The 18,543-nt window shown below is 41.6% G+C and overlaps 2 protein-coding genes across 2 annotated transcripts in view; one reads left to right on the forward strand and one right to left on the reverse strand.

Annotated features, from left to right (window-relative positions):
- Nucleotides 1–18,543, reverse strand: part of LOC108496272 (acrosin-like) — a 191,869-nt gene that overhangs the window by 148,369 nt on the left and 24,957 nt on the right. The gene's annotated exons all lie outside the window — the stretch shown is intronic.
- Nucleotides 7,487–17,883, forward strand: LOC108496275 (zinc transporter 10-like). The gene is made up of 4 exons (XM_017812827.1): nucleotides 7,487–8,026; nucleotides 8,439–8,522; nucleotides 11,992–12,228; nucleotides 12,974–17,883. The coding sequence occupies exons 1-4, from the start codon at nucleotides 7,516–7,518 to the stop codon at nucleotides 13,438–13,440; spliced, it is 1,299 nt and encodes a 432-aa protein (XP_017668316.1). The 5' UTR covers nucleotides 7,487–7,515; the 3' UTR covers nucleotides 13,441–17,883.

An 18,543-nucleotide genomic window follows, 5' to 3' on the forward strand; every position in this document is an offset into this window, starting at 1 on the left:
TTTATATAAGAAACATAACAGAACTACACTTTTCAAAAAAGTGAATTGTCAAGTATTTGAAATATTTCAGGAAGTATTATTCAGGTGCTAGAGCAGATAATGACTGGATGTGTCTTAAAGTATGCAAAAATATCCAGTATGCTGGATATGAAGAGCAGGGAATAGTGGTTTAGAACTAAAAAACTGAACAACTATCTTAAAATAGGAAAAAAATATAACAAATATAACAAAACAGAAGACATTCCAGGGTAGGAACTAAATAATCCCACAGGGTCATCATTTCAGATTGACCTACCACTGTATTCAAGCCAACTTTAGAAATCCATGAAAAATACATTCTCCGTGTCCAACCACTGGTACAATACTTCTCCCCAGGACAGTTTCAGGACTGCCATGAAAAGTCATAGCTGTGATTAAAAATCCAGGGACATTCACCTCTGTACTCTGCCAAGGGCACTGATAAAGCATTCATCCAGACTGCTGAGGTCTTGCTGGAGAGCTACCTTTTAGATTTCTGGTCCCTGGATTGAAGCCGACCTGATGATTTCCCAGCTGTTTCACCCTTCAGTGTATGCCAAGAAACTTCATCTTCCTCTTGCAAGTGTGAGAGGGAGATACAAATAAAATGAGAAAGCAATTCCACAACAAGGTCTGTTGGTCAGTGTTTATTTTGTGATTCATTTTGTGGTCAAATTTATCTGTAGCAGAAGCCAACCACATGGTTTCCATTTGGATTTGCTATGAATTTGGCCCAGCATTCCTAATTTAGAGAAAGAAACTTCAGGGCTGTCACCAGGTCTTCTCAGAATGAAAGCTGAAAGGTCCTCTCACAGCCAGCTATTGCATTTCAAGCCATGGTCTGAATGTCATGTGCCCAGGGTCAGCCTCAGCTTTTTAGTGCAAATGTAATATTTTCCTCCCTAGTCTTAAAGAGGCATAACTCCTTTATCACATATGGCAACGTGTGGGCGTTGGTTTCTTTCATTCTTTAGTTTCTTCCAGGTCATTTCTGAAATGTCTTTTGTAAGTAATTTTTATGATGGGTCAAAAAGTAATCTCTGTCAGGACTTTGATAAGAAGGATGAAGAGTGATCTCTCTTAATGGTACTGTTTATACTTAGTTCCTTATTTTTGTGATTCTTTTTGCTATTCAAATTCTACAGCAGCACGAGGCTATGAGTGATTTATTTTCATTCAGTAGTAGAAGAAAATTACCATCATTACTGCTGTTACTATTGTCACATCTCATAATTATAGAGATGTCCTACTTTCAAGGGCTGGTAATGGCTTCTCTGGAAGGAACTAAATAGATTTTTACCTGTCACCTTGAAAATTATTATCTTAAGGAGGGCATGACACAAGTCTGCAAAACCAAGAGTGGCATAGGGAGGGTGAGTAGTCTTTGAATGTTTGTCCGGTTCTCTGAAACAAGAACAAGAAAACATTAAGTGAAAGTAGCAGGATTCAGGTTCAAAACAAGGAGAAAGAGGTGACAGGCTGAGATAGTTGGGGTTGTTCAGCCTGGAGAAGAGAAGGCTCCAGAGAGACTTTAAAGCACCTTTTCAATACCTAAAAGAGACCTGGAGAGGGACTTTTTATAAGGCCATGTAGTGATAGGACAGGGAGTAATGGGTAGAAACTGAAAGAGGATATGTTTGTATTAGAGCAATTCTTGACTGTGAGGGTGGTGAGGTACTGGAACAGGTTGCCCAGAGAAGTTGTGGATCCCTCATCCTTGGAAGGGTTCCCAGCCAGGTTGGATGGGGCTTTGAGCAACCTGATTTAGTGGAAGATGTCCCTGCTCATGGTAGGGGGGTTTCAAACTAAACCATCCTATGATTCTTCACACCATGAGAGTGATGTGGGGAACTTGTTGCCAATTAATGTTGAAGTCTACATCAGTGTGTGAAAGGCTAGACTTGCAGATGAATGAAAAATGCACTGAGGGCTATGAAACATCTAGCTCAGAAACTCATTTGAGCTGAAAATACTTGAAGGATAAAAGAGTATTAAGAGGAAGTATTATATATACTCACCCTGCTTTTACTGTTCCCTAAGCATCCCCTTACGGCCAGGTGGGGACAACCTCTTGGCTAGAGGGTCTGACTGCCAATGGGTAGGTGTTAAAAATTGGTATGTTGAGTACTTTGAAAGCTTGGCACACAGAGATCTTGAGAGTTATAGGACTGCTTTGCATCTTTGGGATTCAGAAGGAAAGTTGTCTTGTTTGTAATAATTTTATGAGTTCTTAAGAATTTTACCAACTGCTGTTCCTGATTGGGATGACGAAACTGCAGCTTTTCTACCAGTATTGTAGCTGAAACTAAAGTTGGCAAATAGTTCAGAAAACTAAGGTCTTGGACAACCTTTTCTGAACCTCTTAAGAGGAACTTCTTCCAACTCAGCATAGTTAGAAATAGAGAGCCTGGGATATTTAGGTTGATTGTTTTGTTTAATAGTATGTAGCTTGTTCAGATAATCTCAGTTCTGGATGAGTAAGTGTAACTGTAACATTATATTGTTGAATGTCTGCAGTCAGTGTAAAACACAGAAGGATGCCAAGCATACTGCAAAACAAATATAAACATGGTTCCTTTTTAAAAGGATTTGAGACCAAATCTTCTGATACTGCAAGTGGATTGGTGCAAGCAGAACAGTAGTGCCCAGAAAGGGGGAAGAGCCCGAGTGAAAACACTGGTTACAGGGTTGGTGACTCCAACATGAAGAATTATGACTTTTTTTTTGGATTATGTGGAAGAAGATCAAGGTGAAAAATAGCTACAGGGATAACATACACTTTATTCTGAAGATTAACCAAATTTAATTATTCTTGTTATTGAAAACAACAACTTCTTGAATGAGAATGATTACCTTTGATCATTTGACAGTTTTAGGAGTCTTTTGTCCTGAAGTGATTGTGATACCTGGAGGAAGAGGGACAGGGAGGCTTGTATGCAGAATGGGGCAAGCAAAAGATTTGATATCCAAGAGGCTTCTAAGCAGCCATAGTGCAAAGGGAAAGGCCCCCGAATGGATAAAGAACTGAAGATGTCCTGCTTTTGACTGGGATAGTTCATTTTCTTTTTAGCAACTGCATTTTGGATTCATATGAGAAGAGTGCTGATAACACATTGCTGTTTTAGTTGTTGCTAAGCGGTGCTTGATTTAGAATCAAGGACTTTCCAGTTTCCCATGCTCTGCCAGTAAGGAGAAGCACAAGAAGCTGTGAGGGAGCACAGCCAGGACAGCTGACCCAAACTGACCAGAGGTATTCCATACCACAGAGAGTCATGCTCAGTACATATTCTTGGGGGGGTTGGTCAGGAGCTGCCAATCACTGGTCTTTTGGGGTTTATTAATCTCTCTTTTAAAAAAAACCACAAAACCACACAAAAATTATTATTCTTTTTAATAGTATTAGTATTATATATTACTTTGTGTCAATTATTACATTGTTCCTATCTCAACCCATAAGGTTTTTTTCTAATTCTCCTCCCTATCCCTCTGGGGGCAGGGGAGAGTAAGCAAGGAGATGCATGGCACTTAGTTGCCAGCTGGGCTTTAACTATGACAGAAGATGAGAAACAGAAAGCAGGAGAGAATGACCAGTTCCATAAAAACATATGCTATATATTCAGAAGGCAAAAGTGGTTCAAATGTGTTACAGTACTGGGAAAGGACTAAAGGAGGCAGTCAGGACTTTTGCTGTGCCTCTGTATGAATCTATGGCTGCCCTGGGTTTTGAAGACAGTGCAGGTTTGGTTCCCTCATCTCCAAAATGTGTGGATGGGAACTGGAAATAGTTCAGAGATGGACCCATTGCCTAACTCAGCACAAATATTGCTCTGTTTGTGTGTCAGTGTGTGGCTTTCAGACTGATGCTGTATCATAAGAAGCAGGTTGAGATGTGTGAGCTTGACAGAAGGAATAAATTGGCGGATCAGCAGACAAAGCTTCAGAGCTGAAGCTCTGAATGTGTACTGCTTCTGACATCTTCAGAGAGTTAGATGTATTTGTGTTCAATGTCAGAGGACTTACCCTTATTTGCTGAAAATAATACTTTTAACACTATTTCTTCAAAATAACTGACATTTTTATGTCTTGAAGTGAGTTCAGGACTATGAGTTGTTATTTTTTTTTCCCAAAGAGGATTGATGCATATTTTGTGCAGGAGGATTAATGATGTTTCAGCTTATAAGTCAGTATTATCAGTCTTCCTAAAATAAGAACCACTGGAAATTCTTTTCAGTTCTATGCAGGTGCAATGATCTCGGCCTCAGAGAATTGTCTTTTTTTCATCGTAAGTGACGTGCCCGAGGCAGAATTTTCTATCATTAATTATAGTAAAGAAGACATAGACCATCATTTTAAAATTTATATCTGATTATCTGATTTCCTATAACTCATATTTTTCTTCTCTTTGTTCCACCTTTGTCATACTCTTTTTCATTTGGCACAACCATTAAAAATCTCTTATCTTATTGGCTGTAATTATAGATCTGAAATGTGTGTTGATGTAAGTTACTCTATCTGTTTCTATGACTGTTTATCTTTATGGTAAGGTTCATTTCAATACACTTATTTTTATGCATTTTTTAGTTTGAATATTGCAGGGTATTGAATGTATGAAGGGCATGCACAAGGATCTCTTGTTAACTGGGAGTTGTGTGTATTAATTCCTTGGAGGGGTAATTATCCTCTGAATGGCTACTCAAACCCACTCCAGAGATTAAGATACATCTTGCGTTCTGTGCAAGACAGGTTTTGGTTGTGTGCACAGAATTAGGTGAAATGGAGGGGCCTCATTCAAAAGGTGTATTCAAGCAACTGCTCAAACTCAGTTAACAGCAGTAACAATGCAATAGCTTCAGAGTTAGAAAAAAGAGGAAATTCCTGAAGTCTTTAAGGAAAGGAGGTCCCAGCTGACTGGGGCAACATCAAACTGGCAACCTGTCATTAGTGGGGTTCTGCAGGGCTCTGTCTTGGGCCCTGTGCTCTTCAATATCTTCAAAAATGACTTGGAACCAGGATTGGAAGGAATACTAAACAAGTTTGCAGACGACACAAAACTGGGAGGAGCTGTTGATGCCCTCGAAGGCAGGGAGGCCAGATTCTGCACCTGGGATGGGGAATGAGATGCTGGAAAACAGTGCACTGGAAAGGGACGTGGGGGTCGTGGTCGATGGCAAGTTGAATCTGAGTCAGCAGTGACCTGGCAGCCAGGAGGGCCAGCTCTGTCCTTGGGGGCATCAGGCAAAGCATCACCAGCTGGTTGAGGGAGGTTTTTGTCCTGCTCTGCTCTGCACTGGGGCAGCCTCACCTTGAATATTGTGGCAGTTTTGGACACCCAGTATAAGAAAGATATTAAGCCCTTAGAGAGTGTCCAAAGGAGGGCAACGAAGATGGTGAAGGACCTTGAGGGGAAGCCGTACAAGGAGTGGCTGAGGTCACTTGATCTGTTCTGCCTGGAGAAGAGGAGCCTGAGGGGGGAGACCTCATTGCAGTTAAAGTCTCCTCGTGAGGGGAAGACGAGGGACAGGCACTGATCCCTTCTCTCTGGTGACCAGTGACAGGACCCAAGGCAATGGGCTGAAGTTGTGTCAGGGGAGGTTTAGGTTGTATATTAGAAAAACGTTCTTGCCCCAGAGGGTGGTTGGGCACTGGAACAGGCTCCCCAGGGCAGTGGTCACAGCACCAAGCCTGTCAGAGTTCAAGAAGCATTTGGACCATATTCTCAGGCACACAGTGTGACTCTTGAGGATGGTGCTGTGCAGGGCTAAGAGCTGGACTTGGAGGTTCTTGTAGGTCCCTTCCCACTCAGTATATTCTGTGTGATTCTGTGAATTTCTGGTTGCAGAACCTTTGGTAGGTGGGACAATATAGTGTTCCCTGGCCTTGCTGGTTTATAATCTGATAGTGATGGGTGCTTTGTCAAGTGTGGTAAAACGTGTGATGTGATGCATAAGTATGAATTGCAGCTGCTGAAGTCATACTTCTGCACTGGTGTGCCTCAGACACAGCTGAAATACTCCAAACTCTCCCATTGAAGGACATTATTTTCTTTAGGTCTTATGTACTCTATCTATTTATTATTTTTGGGTCCAGTTCTCCTATTGAGAACTCCATAGTTGAGGATGACTTTATTTCCCATCACCTCCTTTGATTATTCAGTTGTTCCCATCAACCTTGAAATGCTGTATTAGTAGTCCAGGTCTGTCCTTTTCTATTTGCAAGCAGGGCTGTCACTTTCTCAAGAACTGTTTTAACAACGACAAGAAAAAATCTAAATCTAATACAAATACAAGATAGAGGTTTACTTGCTTATTATGCTTCTTGTAGACTATCCTGTAGGTTAAAAAATGCATGAAATTATTTTTCTCATAGGTTGATGATAAATTTTTGCACAATAAGGAGCTATTTTCATAGAATCATAGAACGACTGTAAGGGTAGGAAGGGACCTTAAAGATCATCTAGTCCCAACCCCTTGCCATGTGCAAGGGACACCTTCCACTAGAACAGGTTGCTCAAGACCTTATCCAATCTGGCCTTGAACACTGACAGGGTTGGGGCATCCACAACCTCTCTGAGCAACCTATTCCAGCATCTCACCACCTTCCCAGTAAACAATTTCTTCCTAATACTTAACCTAAATTTCCCATCTTTCAATTTGTATGCATTACTCCTGGTCCAATTACTACAGTTCCTGACAAAGGGTCCCTCTCTCGCTTCCCTTGTAGGCCCCTTCAGGTACTGGAAGGTTGCTGTGAGGTCTCCAGACAACCTCTTGTTCTCCAGGCTGAACAGCCTCAACTTGCTCAGCTTGTCTTTGTAGGGGAGGTGCTCCAGTCCCCTAATCAACTTGGTGGCCCACCTGAGGACTTGCTCCAACAGTTCCATGTCCTTCTTATGTTGTGGGCACCAGAACTGTACACAGTACTGCAGGTGGTGTCTCAAAAGAGCAGAAGGGGAGAATCACCTCCTTCAATCTTCTGGCCATGCTCCTTTTGATGCAACCCAGGACTCGACTGGGTTTTTGACACACCTTTTTAAAGGCTGGTGGCCGGAAATGAGCTGGCTCAGTAGATGGCACTCTGTCCTTTGATTTGGCACTGAAGCCACCAATAAAGCACCAAAGGAGCGTAATTATTGGATCCGTCACTGGGACTTCACCGTCTCTGGATGGTGGGAGCGCAGGCAGGGCAGCACTGAGTGACTTTGCCCACCCGACAGGGCCCTTCGCCAGTCACCGCGCCAGCTCCGCGCCTGCCCGCCGCCCATCTCTTTTTCCTATTTATTCCGTGTTTGGCTGATTTCGTGCCCCCCGCGGCAGCTCCCGAGGCCCGGCGGTGCCGGGGCGGTGCCGGGGCGGGGCCGTGTGGCGGGGCCGGGCCGCGGGCGGGCCCGTGTGGCGGCGGCGCGGCCCGGGCCGCCCGCACTTATTGCGGGCAGGCGGCGGCGGCGGCGATGTCCCGGCGGTAGCGCGGAGCGGGACCCGCGGGCAGCGCACCACCGCCATGGGGCGGTACTCGGGGAAGACGTGCCGCCTAATCTTCATGCTGGTGCTCACTGTCGGCTTCTTCGTGGCCGAGCTGGTGTCCGGCTACCTGGGCAACTCCATCGCGCTGGTGTCCGACTCCTTCAACATGCTCTCGGACCTCATTTCCCTCTGCGTGGGGCTCTCCACGGGGCGCATCGCCCGCCGCAGCCGCCGCGGGCCCCGCGCCACCTACGGCTACAGCCGCGCCGAGGCGGTGGGAGCGCTCAGCAACGCCGTCTTCCTCACCGCCCTCTGCTTCACCATCCTCGTGGACTCCGTCCTGCGCCTCGCCCGGCCCGAGCCCATCGACGACGCCCAGCTGGTGCTTATCGTCGGCACCCTCGGCCTCGCCGTCAACGTCGTGGGGCTCCTCGTCTTTCAGGACTGGGGCGCCTGCTGCCGCCGCCGCCCGCCTGCCCCGCCGTCCGCCCCCGCTGCGCTTCGGGATGTGCCCGGGGGCACGCCGGAGGGGGAGGCGGCTGAAGCAGGTGCCTTTCGGCTGCATCTTCGCCTTCCTCTCGTGTCCCTCACCTCTCCGCATCCCTCACCCCCCACTTCTGCGTCCCTCCCCATTCCATCCCTCCATCTCGTTTGCCCTCGGGACTCACCGAGGTGTTGGACCCATCCTCTGGGCCCTTTCAGAGCCACCCGTGGGCCCTGTGGGGTTTCACTAAGCTCATTCAGACACCCGCCGCCTCTTTCACCTTGTACTTTACACCGGCCTGATGGGCGTCTCCGCGGGATGGGGGAAGGAGGTGTTGCTCAGAGGGCTGCATAGGAAATGTTTTGGCTTGGTTGTTTTCTTCTTGTCATCTTTGAAAGAAGTTGGTTTTGAGAAGGTTGATGTTTTTTCTGTTTGTAGAACTTATACACAACACAGCGTTTCTTCTTTGAATGCAGGTGATTCACCAAATGACCAAAAAAGCCCTGAAGAGGGGTCTGAGAAGAAAAAAGAGAATAAGTCTGAAGCCTTGAACATCAGAGGTATGGCATGGGAATATACTGCTAATGTTATATTAGCTTAAAACACTTTATGGTTTGCATTTCAGATTCCTCCCCCCCCTTCCCAAATTATCAGTAAGAAAGGGAGCAAAAGCCCAGGACTCTTCTATGTAATTGGATCTGGTTATCTTCGGCAGAAAGGTTTTGGTTGTATGAGATAGTAGAGGTAGTAAGAAAATAGTGTCATGCCGATTTGTCTCTGAGTGTGCTCACATTTTGATTTTTATTCTTTTGAAGAGTGCAGCCAAACATTTTGGAAAGGATACAAACCCTATTGCACTAAGCTCAAGTCAGTAGAGGCTTTACAGGAAGGTAACGCAGGTAGCTATGAGGAGCATCTTTGAGTGTCACAGCTGTAGTAGATGAGCAGTTTTCAACTTTAAAATGCTTTTCAGCAGAAAACAGAATTTCTTTTAAATCCCAAGGCTGATAATGTTTTGCTGTCAACACAAGGAAAAAAGTTCTGAAACTGGTGCTGCAGCACCGTGTTTTTCCAGGTCCTTGAACTGTGAACCCACTCCTGTAAAAGTCTGGGACAGGATCAGCCCTCTTACGTTGTAATTTGGCAGGTCTCTGGGAATCTGTGGAGTGAAATACTATAGCTACTTCTAGGAATAAATTACCCACGTGTCACTCCCTGTCTGTGTAGGTGTTTCTATGTATACATATTTATATAGGTACTCTGAGCAGAGCCAAATGCAGATGTCTTTGAATATATGAAACATTGAGTTTGTCCCCAGAAACCTGACAGGATAGTAGTTCAAGATTCTTATGGTCATCTGTCAACATCTGATATTCCTCCAAGGTTGTGTAAATTTGCATTGTGTGAATTCTCCTTAAGAGATCGACGTGGCAGTCAGGCACCTCGGTTTGCTGGTTTTTTTTTAGTGTGTGTGTGTCTGTCTACCTGTCTTTCAAAAGTGTTTTCAGAGCTACAGAATGCATCCATAAGGCAAGATGCTTTGGAAAATCAAACCATGTGCTAGAGCCACAACACTTGCCTGGATGTCTAGAAATCGGTGTCACTGAATATTATGGCACTATAATGGTAAGATTATTGCAGCAGAATAAGCAAACTTATTCTGGGGATGAGGAGAGAAGGATAAGAAATTGCTTTAGAGAAGGCCTTGCTTGCCTGAACCACAGTGCCTGGGTATAATGATGCTGGGAACTTTCAAAAATGTCTGAAGGATAAGGATATTTTAAACCAGTTGTTTTAAAATAGCTGTCATCTTTCGTTTTTAAAAAGAAAATTTTGGTAAGTAATACATTGATATGTAATTTTTACAAAATCAGTCTTTATTGTCCTTACAAATATTCATTGCTTCTGTAGCCAATGCTACGGATATGTGTCTTTAAAATTCTGATTCAACATTTATGTTTTTCTTTTGAAGTTAGTTACATAGCTATACTTACTTTATAATCACTTGGCAAAAAATTCTTATGTTGTAGAATTGGAACCTCCCTGAAAAACATGGCTGGACAAAATGGATTGTTAGAGGAATGGCTTCCTTGATTTTAAAAGTGGTAGGAACAGGAATCCACAAATTCTGCCTGACAGGATTAATTATTGCAGCGTGAAATTATTCCTTTTACTTCTTGAGCATATGCAGGGTAATTCAGACTTTCCAACACAAGCTGTTGGAAACTGTGATCTTACCATGCTTAACATACCACTACTAATACTTTATTTAGTAAAAATTAATCTTCATTTCTAGCTTATAATCATAGCTTTTGGGGTTTGATAGGGAAATGGGTTCATTTCTGCCTAGGCCCTCATTATTGTTGTATTACCAGGGTGTACATATTATTGACATTATTAGTGTAACATAAGCATTTTCCAAATTCTGTATTCTCAGCTAATAATTCCTCAAAATTCTGACATACTTACTTTTTTCTTAACTCAAAAGAAGACTTTCTGAAACATTTTCCTGTTCTTTATAAGCTGTTCTCTTTGGTTAGTTGCCTTGGCAATTGCATCCTGCCTGTCCCTCTTGCTAGTGCAATAGTTGATAGCCCATGCTGAATTGAGATTATTTGTAAATGAAAAGAAAACACTGCAACACTGTTAGGAGGAGTAAAACCCTGTGGAAGTCTGCCAAATGGGGCAGAACATGCCTGACTCTAGCAGAAAGAGTCGGACTCACTAGAAGCTTGTACTTTCTTATCTGACCCAAGTGATTTGGAGGAACTCCAGAGGTTGTTGCCTCACACAAATCAAGGTGTGTGTCCAGAACTGTGAAGAAACAGCAGCACAGGCACAATTCTAGGGCTAATCCAGTATCCAGCATCACCAAAGAGTCCAAACTCTTTGCTGTGTTGTTAATGAGTTTTGGGGGGAGCTTTTTACAGCTTTTCTGGTCCAAAGAAGGGATTAAATGGCAGTGAAACACTTCAAAGTACGTGTCATGGGGATGTTAAAAGGTGATTGTTCATTTTATTCTCTCATAGGTCTCAAATAAGAAGTATTGACAAAGAAATTAACTTCATACATAGAGAGATGCCCTGAACTAGGCATGGGTTGGAATGAAATCTGAGTCTGAATAGTAAAGACTGACAAAAGTGGTTTGAGTAGTGATGGGAAGAGGGAAGTTTATGTAAAGTAATAAAAAGACAAAGAAGAAAAAGAGACTTCTTGGATTTTTGTAACTTCATAGCAAGAAAACTGCTTTGGTCATCGTAGTTTAAAGGGCAGCTAAACTTGTGCTACTGAAGAGCCTGTTTTGTGTCTTTGCCTTTTGTGCAAAACAGTATTTAAAGACGTAAAAAGAGGCACCTAGCATTCCTCTCCATTTAGAGTAGTCCAGACACATACTAAACCATGTGACTGATCTCAAAGCAGAGTCTGATTTTTGCTGAGTCTGAGTAGCGTTGGTGTACAAGATTTAATATGACTGGTAATCAAGCTTGTTCTGAAAACTGGAGTTTGAGGGTATTCAAAGCCACAAGGCTGGACTTAGATTTTGCTTAGGTAGTTTTTTAGATTTCAGGAGTGTCATAGAAACTGATGGGGGAGAATAACTGTTACTGGGGGTTATCTGTGGCTCTCTCAGCTTCCAGGGTAGAACTGATAGATTTAGTCATAAATTTTTAATTGAGATTTAATGTGCCAGGATCTCTTAAAAATTTGCAGGCATTGAAGCAAACACATTTTACGTTACCATGGCATTGCAGTTGGACAGAAGTTGCTGGCATACCCTACATGTTTAATAAAGCATCCTACTTAAATAGCTATGCTTCAGATTTAGTGTTTCCCTTGCTGTTTTTTCCTGAAAGTGGTTACTGAAAACTTTGGTTATGATATTAATGCCTGGAATTTTGCATTCTTCATGTCAACTAGAACATACTTGAAAAATGCAGGAGTGTTTCCCGCCTCCCCCCCTAAAAAGCCCAACACAAAGCAAAGAAACCAAAACCACCCCACTAATGGAAATTGTGCCATTTGTTTCAGGTGTTCTTTTGCATGTTATGGGAGATGCACTTGGATCTGTGGTCGTGGTAGTTACTGCTACTATCTTCTATGTACGTCCTCTGGGGGATGCTGCGTGTAACTGGCAGTGCTACATTGATCCAAGCTTGACAATAATTATGGTGATCATCATCTTGTCTTCTGCATTCCCACTTATCAAGGAGACCTCAACTATTTTGTTGCAGATGGTCCCCAAAGGTGTTAATATACAAGTACTGAGTAAGTCAAATTTGTTGTTGAAATGCTGTTAATTTTAATGATATATTTCAATGCATATGTTATTTGTGGAATGACAGGTTTGGATTATTTACTCATAATAGCTCCAAATGCTCAAGAACTGTGAGAAATAGTCACATGCCTGTGTCCTAGCAACATGACTCAAATCTCTCTGGATTAGTTAAAGCATGCATTTTGAGAATGTGGTACTCCAACAATACATCAAAAATACCAGGTCTTGAGCTGTTAATGCTTTGTATGGATTGTTTATGAAAGAAACGACATTGAGTTACAACATTTCCTAACCCTGTAGTGGCTTCTTCCTAAAGGCTTCCAAAACAGCTTAGAAATTTCCATTAAGGTTGGTTTATTTTGTAACTCTAAGGTGCTGTTCATGCTGGTCAATTGTGGGGTAGCATTAGGTATTTCTGGAATTCCATCATGCTCAGGATGGAAAGAAAGCAGAAGATATGGGATCTTGATGGAGGAATTGGTGCACTAACATTTCTTGTATGAACAGTTGGTAAATTGCCTGAGGAAAGGGTGAACCCAAAAGGAGAGGTGGCCTGTTGATGCAGTCATCTGGAGGCTGAACTGAAGGCAGCTGGGAGTAAACATGTTTTATCAAGTATATCTCTTCTAAAATGATAGTTTGGATACTGCTGCTTTTGGATGGGGTGCCAAATGGGACAGTGGATAATTAGCCAGTACACCAAAGCCTCTAATACCTTTTTCTTGTGTCTTCCAGCTGACAGACTAGCTCGTGTACCAGGAGTTAGCAGCCTTCATGAGGTACATGTTTGGGAGCTTGCAAGTGGGAAGAATATTGCCACTCTTCATGTCAAGTGCCAAACCCCTGCCAATTACCAAGAGGCTGCTTACAAAATACGGGAGATTTTCCATGAAGCAGGGGTCCATTCTGTGACCATCCAGCCAGAGTATGTTGACCACAAGACCTCCCAGCTACTGTGCAGCTCGCCCTGCATCTCAAAAGCTTGTGACTCTCAGCTGTGCTGCAGTCAGAGGGAGCCCCCCCGGGCTAAAACTAATGGCTACACAGAGAAAAACCACAGTTACATTTCTGCAAGGCACAAAGACAATGGTTCAAGTAAAAGTGACATTGAAATCCCAATCGAAGACCCGGCAGCAGAGGACAGCCTGAAAAATTGTGACATTTCTGATGACAAGTCACAGGCGAGCAGTACACGGTTTTAGGCAGCTCCCTCTAGTCTGCATCATGTTTTCACAGAACAAACGTATCATGCCTGTGAATGGGGTCATTGGTGGTTGTAGCTGAAGTTGGTGTGGCAAAAAGATTTCTGTGCTTTAGCTGTAAACCAAAATACACCTAGAAGCCCCTTGTATCTGAAATAAGGATTAAGATTTCCACCAAGGCTGTTGCATTCATCTAAGATTTTTCTGATGCAGCCTTACCCAGTTTGTCACCAAATAAGGGTGAATTCCTGTTCTTAGAGTGGATGGGGTGTGTTGCTCGCTGTCTGCACTGATGTTTGCAGTTCATGGCCAGTGGCACTGGGAATGAAACTCTGGCCTTTCCTGCTGAAGTGAGCTGTTTCTTGAAAGCCCTGTGGCCAGTTAATGATTGTATTGGGCTGAAGTACTGTATATTTATGAAGGACTTCAGTAAAGATGCTTTGCTTGTCCTTAAACCCCATTTTTTCATGTTTTACAGTAACACTTGTGCTCCTGGCCAGTGGGGTTTGTGAATGAAAGTAAGTGTGTCTAAGGGGAAGCACTCAGGAATTTTGACTTGCATTGTTTTCTTGATTGACTCCTGTATTTAGGGACAGAGCAGAAGCTGGTCTTGCTTCTCTAATAGTAATACTGGAGTCCCAGCCTAATTACAGATGAGTGTGCTTGTCATGAGAGCAAATAAATACCTACTGATGTTGTCTGCACTGATTCTAGCAAATGGAAATGTAGGCAGTCATCCAATTAACTTTTATCTTGTTCACCATTATGATTGTACAACTCAGTCTTTTTAAATATTTTTTTTCCTTCTGACAACAGAAGTTCTAAGAGCCATGGTCTTATTTTATCATTGTGTGAGATGATTACATTATCTTTAACACTGAGTGTCTGTCATTATTCATGCTGAATAAATAAGCTAATGTGTTTATTATAAACAGTTAAAATTCTGCAATTCTATTATTAAGACATAATTTATTAATTAAGACATAATTGTATTAATTAAGGAAATACCTTTAAGTCTTGTATGCAGTATTATCACTTAGAGGGAGCTTTAAAAAAAAAATTAAACCAGGGAATTTTTCCTCTTAATTATTTCTTGTTGTCTGCCTTTAAAGGTCTGAGCCCTCCCCTCTGCCCTGCCCTTCCTCCCCCTGCCCAGAGGTGTATCTCAAAGTGAATTTAGGGAAGCAGTTCATTATCTTTTTGCTGCTTGTTCTTTTCTGAAGGCATGCAGGGGTCCTCTAAGGAAAACAAGGTGATGTGCTCTGTCACCAGCGTTGGGTTTAGGTCAGGTGTGCTCTCCATGTTTCTGGGAGAGGAGATCCACTACCTAATCCACACTGAGTGTAGTGCTCAGCCTCCCTGGCCATTCAGGTCGGATCCAGAAGCTTTCAAATACACTTTGCTTCAAAAGCAGCCTTTCAATGGTCCGTGTGGCCTGGACAGGCTATTTTATCCATTTATTCCTGGGGACACCTTTATAAAATAGTGCTGTCTTTACCTCAGTGACACCTTAACAGAAAGAGCAAATTGATTTCGTACCTGGGCTGGGACAACACCGGGACCTCCCTGTAAGGCTGGCTTAAAAGCAGCCAACTCCACATTAATAAAGATGATGGCATTAATTCAATGAATATTAAAACACACAGCAGGATATTTTGCTGCTTGGAAAATAGCATTTACTGAAGCAGTGACTGCAGCCTAAACAGCACATTTCTAGATTTGTAGTTACCCGTCTCTTTTGAACAGATTCTTGGGTGAATTAATATGTTTCATAGCCTTTTATTATAGATTTTTATTATATAAATTCACATTTGTTAATATAATTAAAAGCTTGATCCTCCGGCCTGTTTGCTTCCGTTGGCAGCAGCAGGATCCTGCTTGGCAGTTATTGCACAAATTAATGTAAATCAGGAAACATTGTAAGAATTGCTCTNAGCATGTGGCATAAAGTAAGACAGCCCTTTCTTCTGTTCATTTTTTTTCCTTCTTTTCATCTATGATGGTGTTTAAATGATGAGGTTTAGATGTCAATAACAAATACATTTATAGGGTTTTTGAGAACCAGAATGGAAAGCTCCTAAAATAACAACAAAGTCTAAGGAGAATTTGCTTCCAGATATCCTCTAAAACAAGCACCCTTTCATAATTATGCATTTGTGTCTTAAATCAGGTAATTTTAAAAATATATATATATTTTATTAAATGTTTGAAAACTGGAATGGCAGTATTTACTCTGGGATTAAAAAAAACTTGTATGTGTGATGTTGGAGCATTTGACAAAATGGACCATCTTTATTCTTCTAGTATTTGTTAAAACCATGGTTATGTATTTTCTAAACTTTTGAAAGTGTTGAAGTCTGAAAATACAATGAAGTAACATTCTTAGACTTTTTTTTTTCTTGTCTGATTGAATGGACTGTAATTGTTGCCTGTGAATAAATGGGAAAATACCAGGGATTATACAAATCTTCAGGTCTAGAAAACAAGCAGATTTTAAATTTGCTTTATTAGTTAAGCAAGCAAAACCAACAGAACTATGTTATTTATGAGATGAATGTTGCTTTTTTTATTGTGTAGGTTTCTGACCACATCTTTGCCTTCATTTGAGTCCCACAACAAAATATTTTTCTCGTCTAAGTGTGTCACAACTAGGCTGTACTGGGTTGCCCCTCTCTAATTCTATAGAAGACTTAATTCCAGTGTGTATGTTGTATTGGCTGATTTCCCTTCAGTTCTTGGCATATCTCTTCTAATTCTCTTGGAGTAGTCTTCCCTCATTTTGAAATACAGTATATTTCAGTATCTGCCTGTATCTATGGGCAGTTGTTTTACATTCAGTTTTGTAGTCCATTGCACTGTCATAAAATCTCTGTTCTGGCCTCTTTAGCTTAATTGCTTTATTTCCCTCCCTGATTGATTGCACTACTGTGTCCTCTTCAAGTACTGCCTTACAATTGTCTCGTTATGGCATCTGGGTTCTCTTGCACTGGTTGTTCGTTTCTGCCCATCACTGCCTGTAGCAAAGGAAATCTGCTTAACTTATGTTTGACTTTCAACTGGTTGTCCAGCTAATGTGGCCCTCTGACCCATAACCAGTCATACATGTGACCTAGTTGTATGACAACGAAACATTCGGTAACCTTACCAGATCACTCTGGAGTAAAAATGAAATCTGGAATAAGTTAACATGACACTGAATGCAAAAGCAGTTTATGGGCCTTTATCAGTTGTGTGCCTTTTCCTAAAGTGAATCAATTCTTTGTCACATTTTCATATGTGCCAAAAGTGCCAATTTGATTGTTAATTTTTCCTTCTTTTGTAACTCTCTGAATGCAGGTCTTGCCTTTGTTCTTCAATGTAAAGAAAAATAACTGCTGCTGTTTTTAGGAGTATTGCTTTTGTCTTGCCAAGTTTTTAGTTGACTTCATTTTCCTTGTGTTCTTTACAATTCTTACACTGACTCATAGTTCTATGTTTTTTTTCTTTTAATATTTTTCTTATTTTGTTTCCTCAATAAAAGCGGGATGGTTTTGCTAGCCTTCTGGTCATGGTGGTGTACTTATAATACAGTTTAAGAATACCTCTTTTATGCACTGGTTAAATTTCTGCACTCCATTCTATTCAAATTCACCCTCTTTCTGGTTTTCCTGTGTGACACACCTTACCATTGCAAACCACTTTTTGACCTTTAAGTTTTTCCTGTTCTTTCCCTCTTCCATTCCTGATTAATAACACTTACTGTCCTGAATACTCCCTTTCATTCTGAACTTTGAAGGGAATATGCCACCACCTGAATTTTCCCCAAAGTGAAGTTTACCACCCAAGGTCTATGGATGGCTTGATGTGAGCTATTATGTGAGCTATAAGGACTATTTTGTATCCTGTGATCTGTGTAGAATTGTTGTCTAAGTAGTAGTCATCCTGAGATGTGAACATATGCATTTATATATACTTAAATTCTTTATAAACACTCTACCTGAATCAACTTTCTAAAAAGGTTGGTTTCTAAACCTGGGAAGGTATAGTGAAGTCATGGGGGTTCGCTGGTCATTCATTAATATCCTGGGGGAAAGCTTGGATCACTAATTAGAAAATAGGTAGAAGATCATTCAAAAGCTATGAACATTCCTGTAAGTTCTCTTTACTCTGCTGTACAGTGGAAGCACTTTCTATGTTAAATACTTTATTTGAACAGTGACACCTTGTTGCGAGGATGTTGCTGTACAAAATTGTTACATTTATGGAGTTTTGTTGCTTAAAAGTTTCCTTCAGTTTTTCTTTTCATTATATGATTTAATGTGCCAAGATGTAATTTCCGTGATTGCTGAATCAATGAATTGTAAATCTCACTATGGTTTTATTAACCATTGGTGAAAAATTTAAAGTTTTATGTATAGCTATATTTTTTTCAAAATGAAGTTTGAATGTCTTGTAAATAAAGTGTATTTTTAAATAAACCTGTTGTTCTAGGCTTGATGTATATTAGTAATAGAGAGCTTGTGTCATTTTGGATAATTTTAAGACCTTTGTATGAGTGAAGTCTGTTTTCAACTTGTGAACTTGTTAATGATGCAAATTTTTTTATGTATTTAGAAGAAATGGGAACCACCACTCAAAAGCTTTTCTTCTGCGAGCAGCCTTGCATTTTCTATTTTCGGAGTGAATTTAGAGTCCATAGCTCTGAGGTAGCAGACAAGGATCTTGGCTGCATCTGGGTGAGCTCTTTGCAGATGCAGGGGGTGTCTTCCTACTTGGCACTGCTGGGTTGTGCCTGCTCCTTTGGTGTTCTTAGCATCAATATCAAGTATCTACCACCTGTGGTTCTAGGCTGTGTTTGATTCTCCAGTTGTTCATGTACCTACTTATTTCATTAATCATAGAATGCTAAGGGGTTGGAATGGACATTAAGGAACATCTAGTCCCAATCCCTTGCCATGTGCAGGGACACTTTTCACTAGAACAGGTTGCTCAAGGCCTTATCCAACCTGGCCTTGAACACTGCCAGGGTTAGAGTATGCACAACCTCCCTAGGCAAACTGTTCCAGCATCTAACCATCCTCACAGTAAATAATTTCTTCCTAATATCTAACCTAAATTGCCCCT

Source organism: Lepidothrix coronata, unplaced genomic scaffold (assembly GCF_001604755.1).
Source record: "Lepidothrix coronata isolate B3197 unplaced genomic scaffold, Lepidothrix_coronata-1.0 Scaffold38, whole genome shotgun sequence".
In the NCBI taxonomy this organism is placed as follows: domain Eukaryota; kingdom Metazoa; phylum Chordata; class Aves; order Passeriformes; family Pipridae; genus Lepidothrix; species Lepidothrix coronata.

Coding starts and splice junctions, on each gene's coding strand:
- LOC108496275 (XM_017812827.1), top strand. CDS start 7,516: ATGGGGCGGTACTCGGGGAAGACGTGCCGCCTAATCTTCATGCTGGTG. Junction 8,523..11,991: donor TGAAGCCTTGAACATCAGAG/GTATGGCATGGG, acceptor CATTTGTTTCAG/GTGTTCTTTTGCATGTTATG. Junction 12,229..12,973: donor TGTTAATATACAAGTACTGA/GTAAGTCAAATT, acceptor TGTGTCTTCCAG/CTGACAGACTAGCTCGTGTA.